The sequence below is a fragment of the Scyliorhinus torazame genome, chromosome 14 (genome assembly GCF_047496885.1).
Source record: "Scyliorhinus torazame isolate Kashiwa2021f chromosome 14, sScyTor2.1, whole genome shotgun sequence".
In the NCBI taxonomy this organism is placed as follows: domain Eukaryota; kingdom Metazoa; phylum Chordata; class Chondrichthyes; order Carcharhiniformes; family Scyliorhinidae; genus Scyliorhinus; species Scyliorhinus torazame.
The window spans coordinates 101660970-101671383 of record NC_092720.1 but is presented as its reverse complement, the minus strand read 5'-3'; the positions used below and the strand labels follow the sequence as shown (position 1 = coordinate 101671383).

The 10414-nt window shown below is 43.4% G+C and overlaps 1 protein-coding gene across 1 annotated transcript; it reads left to right on the top strand.

The window, feature by feature from the left end:
• The first annotated feature begins 792 nt into the window (after nucleotides 1–792).
• On the top strand, nucleotides 793–2530 carry foxl2a (forkhead box L2a). The gene has a single exon (XM_072474559.1). The coding sequence runs from the start codon at nucleotides 1045–1047 to the stop codon at nucleotides 1939–1941; it is 897 nt and encodes a 298-aa protein (XP_072330660.1). The 5' UTR covers nucleotides 793–1044; the 3' UTR covers nucleotides 1942–2530.
• The last annotated feature ends 7884 nt before the right edge of the window (nucleotides 2531–10414 follow it).

Sequence of the window (10414 nt, the reverse complement as noted above, 5' to 3'; positions counted from 1 at the left end):
TGTAATTACCTTTCTAATTTGGACAGAGAGATTGAGAGAGGTTCAGCTCAATCCTGTGCCATGCTTCATATGTTCAAGTCAGGTTCATGGTGCCATGTGATCTGATTTACATCAATGCAGACTGGATTTGCTGGTTTTCTATGCTCGCCGATTCTGAAAGTCATTCATTATCTGTACAGTCAGTGACAAATACATAGCCCAACCCAATCGGCGGGTTGTCTCATCCTTCATTGTGTTAACATTTCGCATCACCGCGCTGCGATTTATAGAACAAAGCTCGAGGGGTTTCGGAATCTTCGACACAAAGATAGCCGTGTGATTCGTGGCTTTGTTTTTATTGATTGCCTTTCCGTTCTCGCGCACTTGGAAAGAACCTGGCGGATTTCCCTGGGGATTTGGGAGGTCACGCAGCTTCCTGCCAGTCAGGGGTGCAGAGCTCCCACGACCCTGTGGCAATGTCCCTGAGATTGCCCATCTATGGACACACGCTCTGACTGCGACACCAACCCAATTAAAACCACATATCCCCTTTTTTAAAGAGCGTCTTTTGATATTTCATGAATTTAACTTTTAAAAGAACAGACATAATAGTCAGCCCCACTGACATGTAAGCGATATTTAACTTGAAGCAAGTCCTAACGTTTGATGGGGGGGGGGGGGGGGGGGGGCGGGGAGCGAATGACGCAGGCAGAAATATGATCAGTTACACTAATGGAAGCAGGTTATAGGTTGAGAGATTCACGAATAGGAGGACGCATTTCTCTCTGGGCAAAGGCACGAAAAGGGCACGGCTTAAAGCGATAGACATCCACAGCTTGGGCTGTCTGATCATACATACTCGTAACCAACCATTTATTACATTTGTATGGGGGGGGGGGATAACTAACCACGAACTTGATCAAGACTTTGGGACAAGTACAGACCTGGGTACTTAAATCAACAAGAAACTCGCACTGCAACTATAGGCGCTGCTGGTACTGCAATCATTGAAGGACTCGGTGTTGCATTTGAGAAGAGTGGGAAGCGAGGACGTTAATATTTACGATGGCCACTTACCAGCATCCCGAGGATGACACTCTGGTCCTGATGACTGACAACATCTCCACGCCGAGCACCAAAGACCGAGTCAAGAGCGAGTCATCCCCGGAGAAGACTGCGGAGAAGCCCGATCCGACTCAGAAACCGCCTTATTCGTATGTGGCCCTCATTGCAATGGCTATCCGAGAGAGTCCAGAGAAACGGCTCACCCTGTCCGGCATCTATCAGTACATCATCACCAAGTTCCCGTTCTACGAGAAGAACAAGAAAGGCTGGCAAAATAGCATCCGCCACAACCTGAGTCTCAACGAGTGTTTTATCAAAGTGCCCAGGGAAGGCGGCGGCGAGAGGAAGGGTAATTACTGGACTCTAGACCCGGCTTGTGAAGATATGTTTGAAAAGGGTAACTATAGAAGGAGGAGAAGAATGAAGCGCCCTTTCCGACCACCCCCCACCCATTTCCAACACAGCAAGGCGGCTTTATTCGCCAGTGACAGCTATGGCTACATCGGCCCTCCCAAGTACTTGCAGTCGACTTTCATGAACAATTCCTGGCCTCTCGGGCAGCCGCCTGCGCCCATGTCTTACGCCTCCTGCCAAATGGCCGCTGGCAACGTCGGTTCAGTCAATGTGAAGGGACTCTCAGGGCACGCGTCCTACAACCCTTATACGCGAGTGCAGAGCATGGCCCTGCCCAGCATGGTGAACTCCTATAACGGCATGAGCCACCACCACCACCCCCATCCCCAGCAACTCAGCCCTGCTCCCCCGCCTTCTTCCAGCAACGGAGCCGGCCTGCAGTTCCCCTGCGCCAGGCAGCCGGCAGACCTCTCCATGATGCACTGTTCCTACTGGGATCACGAAAGTAAACACAGCGCATTGCACACAAGGATAGACATTTAAGGCAAACGCCGGCAAGTTATCGTTAAATAATTGTGCTGTTCCCCCAAATCTTTCTCTATAAACTGTGCCAAAAATTACAGTGGTGAATCCCACCCACCAGGTAGTGTAAGTGTTTTCAAATTTTATCTTACAAAACAAGAAAACTATGAGTCGCCCATCTGGGGAATGAACTATCTTTTAATGTATGTTAACTATTTGTTATCTATAAGAGCATTTGTAGATTTGTCATTTTTTTAAAGCTATGTCTGACCAACTCTGTCCAAAATAACATTACCTTTCCTGATGATGAACTTTCATTCTTGACGTCGTCGTAATTATTTTTTTTTAAATGTGATGCCCACTGAAATCCGTTTAATTTACTTCTTGACAACATTGTCCCATTTAGAACTATTGCCACAAATTTTAAGCAAGCTTTTAGCCATTGGTTTTTTTGTTGTTTAAAGAATGTTAAAGCTCTTGTAACAGTTCTGCATGTTGGCAGCTCCGCTCGTTCTGCAGTTTGGGACCAATTTAAATGTATAGCACTTTTTTTTCTACTTGTACTTTCAAGATTTGTAACCTTTAATAAACGCCCCTATTTTCCACCATCGCTGTTCAAATGTGATGATTTGTCAAGTTTTGTTTATTTCTTTTGCAACCGTCCATTGTGAATTCCCTATTTTAAGAATCGTTTTCTCTTATTCGTGCTTATTTATTGACGAAGTTAATTCAACCTGTAGGCCCGAAGCTAGCAATTCCAATTGTGTAATTTGGTAAAATACAATGCCGTTGTGTGACTGTCAATTAATTATAATTTTTTAATTCAGCCTATTTGCATACTCAAAACAATGAAACTGCCGCCGGCTACATTTGTTAAACTCAACTCCATTTAAGCTTTGAGAATGACTTGCATTTATATGGCACCTTTCACGACCACAGAACCTCCCAACGCGATTTACGGCCAATTACATGCTAATTAGAGTTATTAATATAGGTTATTGTTATTTCTGAACACGGTAAATTCCAGTCACTGCCTTGCACAGTAAAATATATCCGAAATGCCATCAAATTGCACTCCCTGGGAGTTTAAGTAGGGGATTTGTACCCCAGCGAAAGTGGCTCGCCGGGTCTTCATGATGGAATGTTTCAGATGGCATTTCATTGCAGGGACAGTTTCTATAAATCTGGTTTGCGCTTCTGCCCGCTTTGAGCATGTTTACCCGATGATACAGAGCGACTCTATGTGTTGGCTGGTTGTTTTGAAATACTCATTTTAACGCTATAATTGATCAAAGACATTAAGGCAACGTTCCACATTTATTTTGGAGCTCGCAAAGTTGACAACTGGGCGAGATGTATATCCAATGGGATCCCTATTGCTCGTGCACGCAACCATCCAGTAAGGTTCTAATTAAAATTAGCCGTGATCCGAATGAAGCAAGATTGATTGTAAATGCAATTGGATTATGTTCAAGCCTACCACTGGCCACAATCCACGAGATTTCATTGTAGCGAATATTCGCCATAACATCGGTTTTTGGTTTGTTTACAAACTGCTAATTGCTGTTGTGATTCTTTAATCTTGATGTGTTGTTGGGGATGGCTGTGGCACGGAGAGGTTTGATGGATTTGACCGTTTTGATCTTCGCAGTTTCATGGGAGTTTACGGTTGAAACTATCAACCATCCTTCTTGCTCCCTTTGTGTTTTATCTCTGGCTGGTGAGGACAGATGAACAGGATGTTCTCGAGTTAAGAATTAATTACTACTCGGGATTTAAATCCTTGAGCACGCCTGACAGTCTTCCTGGCTACTGCTTGTTGAATAGGCCGGGCCTGACAAATAGGACTCACCGAACAGAGCGTCAGATTGGAATGGTTTAGGTCAATTAATGACAGGTCTTCCTATACAAAAATGACGTGTTTGGAAAGATCATTCCGAGGCCTTGCAATGGCTTCGCAAGACAGATAATTCTGGTGGGTGAACTTCCTGGTGGCGAGGCCCCTGTCCAGTTTAGAATCGCTTAGTTAGAGGAGATTGACTGGAAATAAACGTAGGCTGCAGATTGGCGATTGTAGTCAGTATTGTAGAAAACTTTGGTTTAAATGCAAATACCCGACTTAAATTGATTTAAGTGCCAAGTCAACCAATGATTCGTTAGCCTCTGTCTTTGGTTTTATAATCTCAACGAGTTTTAAAGGTTTTCCACAGAGTTTAAAATGTGTGCATTCACACAGGCAGATGTGCAGCTGAACCATCTCCTGTCGCGGTCAGAGTACAGAGATATGAAAACATTTCAATTCTAATTACTTTTTAAAATCCTGTCCACTTCCCAGGTAGTTAAGACAATAAGACAATCCCAAATATGGAGAGAAAAGCACATTTTCCACCATCACGTTGTGCGACTTTGTATTTTGTATGCATTCGGAATCTAGTTCCCACTTGCGTTCTGTTGTTTCTCAGGCAGTGCGTTTTGATATGCTGACGCCAAAATTATCTACAGCAGGTTAATTACAAATGTGCGCTTGCATTACCCTGCCAGTAATGGGATTGAAGCCCCTTTGAGCCCAATAGGCGAGATGAGGCAACCAGGTCTGCTGACGTATTGATACATATGTGTTTGCAGCATATGCGCAATGCAATAATAGATAATGACATTGCATATAATATTGCAAAGACATGGTACTTCCATCTCTTAAAATTAGATGTTTTGCCTTTCATCTTGGATCCGCTATTCAGCCCTCCCGATTATTAACTGAGAAACAAAAACTATCTTAGGTATGACTTTGTTATTGCAAAGACAAATTGTACTCCCTAGAATATATGTATTATATATAAATGATCGTATAATTAAAATGGCCGTCACGTTTGGGGTAAAATGTAGAGATTTTATTTAGAATATACCCCATCCGCTGGAATGTCACTCAAAAGGCCGAATGACGAGTTGTGTCGGTTTCGTTGGCCCTGTTTAAAGAGGAGCAAATAACATTGCGAGAGTCTGAGTAACTCTGGCAATGTATCACTGGGCGCTGCTGTAGATCAAGTAACCCCGGCCGATTGATTGGTAAACCCTTGCCTGGGAAATCAGAGTTGACATGAAAGCCCATTAAAGATTTGCGATAGAACCATTTGCTCAACGATCTAATGAAATGAAGCAGGCTTTTAATTTGGAGAGGAGTTAAATGTTGTGTCGAAGTGCGTTGGAAAGGCATCAGTCTGCATTAGGTGACCAAATCCTGTTCACCTGCACGGCCTGCCAAAGGGCGCGAAGCACGGAGTGTCTGATCTGGTGCATTTAAAGACACGTCAAGTGTAATAGTTTCCGATGGCAGTTCAGGATGCAGAGTTCGCCGCTGGCCTGAGAGCCGGAGACAGAGCGGTGGGAAGCTCACTCTCTGACGGATGCACCAATCTGTCAGCTCGGTTATTGTTCAGATCAGGGTTGAAAAACTCAATGTGTACAGAATTTGTACCAGGGCGTGAAAGTGAAACCTACAATCTCGACACCTGTGGAAAGAATTGCCTTTTAAAATACCCCCTACCCCCGGTCAAGTAGTTTGAAATCATATAGCTCCTGATTTAATGATGCCCCACTACCACATCAGGATCTTTAGTTCGGGACTTTGAGAAGTTGCTGTGTGTTGTCAGCTGGGTTTTATTTGGTCCCAGTACCAGCAGGAGTGTCTTCTCCCAGATGACGAGGTTTTGCACATTCACCTATAAAAAACGCAACGACTCCGCGCAAATTATAGTCGCTAATTGGCCCAACCGTTCAAATCCCCTTAGAGCAGGCCGCTGGGTTTTTAATGACTTGACAAGGACTCTCGCCGGCATGGCGTCCCAGTATCAGCAATGAGCAACCTAGACTCTGGGAAAATTAATGTGATTTGTGTTGTTTGTGTTTCAACACTTGCAGCTGATGGTGAGGGGGCTGTTTCCTCTCCTGTCCCTTTTTCTCCGGCTCTGGCGTTCTGTTCTTCATCTTTCTCTCCTTCCTTCATTTCTTCCTTCCTGCGACCCCCCCCCCCCCCCCGCCCTTCCGTTTGTCAGATTGAGACAAGTCAAAGCAGGAGTTTGTTTACTCTCGGTCGCATGGAGTTTTGGTTAAAACTTTGTGTAAACATTCTGCCGTCAGAATTGGCTGCGGACGCATTGCACAAAATTAAATATTTTCATTCTAATGGCAAATTTATGAATTGATTATTTTACTCTCGTGACCAGAGGTGCAACTCGATACTTTTGACAGGTTGTTTGCTCGCTTTTTAACACAGGTAAAATGGGTCCCTAATATTTGTATTCGCTGACTCCGATTTAATCATTTCGCCTAATCCAGGGATTGCAACAAATTAAATTTATTGGCCGGGGCGGAGGAGGGGGGAACTCAGAAATATGTGTTTAGCACGACCAAGAAAAACTAAAATCCTATTGCAGCCCTTTGCTTTAAACCCCCAATTATACAGGTCTGGAGAGCCACAGGATGTGAATACCCTCCACACGCAGCAATGTCCAGAGCGTGTACAACACATCCCATCAGCTGCCCGTCTTTGCCTCACTTGCTTCGTTCCTGCCTGAACAAGGCCAGCGTTATTATAACGCTGAGCTGGTTAATACGTGCGCCCCTGTCAATGTGCAGAGAGTAAATAAGCCCTCTAATATTTTAGGTTCCACACGAAGTGAGTAGACGGAGCACATTCAGTTTGTTTTCAGTGTGGCTCGCTTTATTTTGTAAACAGCTATGCGCATTAAGTGTGTACCGTTTTCGAATCTTCAAAAAGAAAATAATGAAAGGCTCCACATTTTTGCTCGGCTGTATTTGCGGACAGCTGTACAGAGCAGGCCACCCTATAGCCCGCCACTTGATTCAAATAACAGTTTAAAGTTGCAGCTTGGGCAGAGAAACTGTAGACCCGGCGGTAAATGAGACAGCAAGCGGAACCTCTTCATTTACCTACAAGTCCGGAGTGAAAGAGGAGGGAAAGGGGTAAAAATAAAAGCCCATCCATCCACTCATAACATTTCGGAAGATGGAGCGATTTCTCCTGTCGGAAACTCGAAATCCGAAAGAAATCGACCCTTTTTAATATTGCGTTTCTTCATTGTGCGCTGTTATAACTTCTGATAAACTGCAGTTTTAAAAAAAAAGTTGAAAGTGAAATTTCCTTCCTTAAATTGCAGCCGGTGTAAACCCTGTTTTTTCACGGTGAATTTTGAATGTTTTGACACATGACAACCTAGGATATTTTCCCCTCTCGTTAACATCCTTTCCAAAATCGGTAATTTGCAGGATTTTGTTGAGGGTTTTTTTCCGCCCAAGAATCTAATCCTCCAGAAAGCTTGGTCGAATCAGCCAATTTCCAGCATAATAACTAATCCGTGTGGGGTATACACTCGAAAGCACGATATTAAACTGCAGCCACAGAAGTGTTTCTGAAAGATGGTCCACCTTTAATTATTCCCTCGTGGTATCTGGGGCTGGCAGATATCCCTATCATCACTGTTAATTACTGCGTATTCCCGTTGCAAACAGCGAAAATGTAATATGTATGAATGCGAATGTGTTTTATTGATTTAATTAATTAATTTTTAAAAAAAAGTAAACTCGTTTTAACATGTTTACCCATTGTTGCGTGGGGTCCAGAATACTCGAAACGTGTTGAATTGTGCCTGACTTTTAAGGAGAATGGTTAATGTTTAAACTTTATAAGAACACCTCCATCTATTAAAACGCAGCTCTGCGCCTTCTGTCCTCATGTTGCGAAATTTGTTTTTCGAATTTCGAAAATGTTGGGACTTTGGTTCTAATGTGACGGCCGACACGAAAATGACAGTCGTAGCGCCGCTTCGATTTTATCTGTGCGCTTTTCTGATCCGGTAGAATCGGGAAAAGTCACAATTCCAGCGTTTTTAGTCCCAGTCACAGGACATATGGACATCCCGAACAGGGTTACAGAACTGGCGGTCTTTGTCACACACTCCAAACCAGCCGCACGGGTGAGGATTTTGTTAAAAAGTAAATGAGTCCATTTCTCGTTCTCCCTCTCTCGATACATGTTTTGCACAAAAAAAAACTGATTGAAGATACTTGCTGTTCAATTCCAAGCACATCCCGAAAAAAGAGAATATAGTTTACGTTCCTCTGAGGCCTTAGTCTCTCATGCCAGTTCCCAAAATATGACTGGCCATCAGCATAATGTTGTGCAGCCGGAGTAAATAATTCTCCTGAATCGATGCAGGTTAGAATAAAACGATTAGCATTTCTGCACTGATGTAATGGCCAAACTTAATTTTCGCAGTAAACTCCACTGCCTTTCGGCTGAATGGATTTTGTGTGCCATATATATGTATGTATATGTACAGTCCAGGTATATTCGTCAAACTGCCCGAATGAACAAATAGGGTATTTTTGATACCCGAGTTGTTCAATATTTGCAAAAGTAGTGTGTCGCGGCTGCTGGAATCTGAAATAAGGAAATTGGCAAATGCTGCCTAACCTGCTAAAGTATTTCCTGCATCTCTTGTTTTTTATCTGTTGTTTTTCTTATTATTTAAAAAAATATTTACAAGGTTTAAGCAGGGCTTCGGTACTTCAATGCAATGCTCAGCGACACAAATAAAGGGACGTTCTTGAGGGGTTTAGCTAAGGACTATGTCAGAAGGGATTAGAGTCAATCATGATTAGTCCAACTGGATGGAAGTTATTGCTGCCGCGTCGTTTCCAGGTGCGAGTGGCGCGATTGTGTCTTTATACCCAATTACCATGCGAAAACATTTGAAACAACATCGAGTCGTTCTCTAAAATTAGCTTGTCACAACACGTGTTGAAAAGGGCAATTGCCGCATGTGGGCAGTTGTGTATATATAAGCAACGGACCTTTTAAACAAGCATTTATTCTCCCGCAGACTAATTTTAGAGCATTTCCTTCAACTGTTCGGGACTGTTTAACTTAAGGAAAGGTCATTGCGACTGATTTTTTTAATGCAGGAAGCCAATTTTTGCACGTTGTTTATTTATTAAGGGCAATGGTTGAAGCTAGGCATTATCTTAAGGAGCTCTTTTAATACTTTTCTTTTAACCGGTGGCTACTTATTCAAATGTTGCACCAGATCACAGGTAGGAAGCGAACCAGCACCTGTTCCCAGTAAGGCCAAGCGGCCCTGAAGTCTTCGTGCTTATTGTCTGATTTCCCTGTTCCTGATTTTCACGCGAGGAGCGTTTGCCGGAATTAGAATTGTTGCGTAATATATGCATATATAATATATTTATTTCACCTCAGTACCTCTCAAGATTCGCGCATTGAATTTGAGCGGCTAAAGGGCAGTGAGGACGGTTCCTTTCGATCTTAAAGGCCCGAGTCCCGAACTGTCTCTGAAGTATCCCTGATTCTAAACATGGGAATCCTTGATTTGAAAACGGTGCATTTTTGGAATATCTGACTGCGTTGCAATCGGCGTATGAATGGGACAGGTGTGCTGTGCTGCATGGGGACTTGCAAGCAGCGGTTCATATTTGACAATGGTCCTGCATATCGACAGGACAAAGGTCCTCCCCACACTATATCATCAGTGAAGAAACCAGCTAAATCAGACACAAAGGGGGAGGAAGGATGCACAAATACCCACCACTACCCTCACTACCCTTTTCTTTAATAATTGAAAGGCGAGAGGCAGTTACATTTGAAGTGGAAATAATTCCAGTGTTATCTAACAGCCAGAAAAGGAGATTAGGAGCCGTGTTAAATTAAACAGAGGGTGCCGCCGCAGTTTGGAACCGTGGAGTGCTGAGACGATTTAACATGTTGCTTCGCCAAGGATTGCAGTTATACGCCAATGGTGTGGATGTTTCACACGTTTGAATTCGTATCACGTTTTCGTGCTCGTGAGAGTCATATCGTCAACCTAGGCCTCCCAAGTGACATTGTTTTTCAGGCACTCAATCTGCACATTACCTTAACGCTACCTCGCGCGCTTATATTTGTGCACGGAATTTTTTTTATCATTTTGGTTTGGCTGCCTCTTACAATGATGCCGTAAATCAGATTCAAACGGCGCTCTGCGTGCCTGCATTTCGCTGCAAAGGGGGTTCGCCTTTTCAAACTCTGAAGTCGCAAATTCATCATTGGTTTCCTCTTTCTCACAAACAAATAAAGCCTGATGACTGTGCAACACTCCCGCCTTTCAAAACCCTTCCACCCAACCAAAAGCAGCGTTTTGGAAAGAGCAGGCAGATGTTTTACTCATGGTGAATCGAGTTTACCTTTGCTCGCTCGCCAGCTCCTAAAAGGCAACTTTGCATCGCACAGCGGTTTGCAATAGGAGTTGGGCATCGCTTGAGTAATTAACACATCACTTTTCCTCAAATCTTGCACTATTATGTCAAAACAAGTCGTACTCGGTACTAAAGCAAAAATGACTCGCATGGCTGCACTACAACAGAATACTCAGAATTCTGCATGCACCCTCTCCAATCGATCTAAACTATTAGATTTAAAAACATT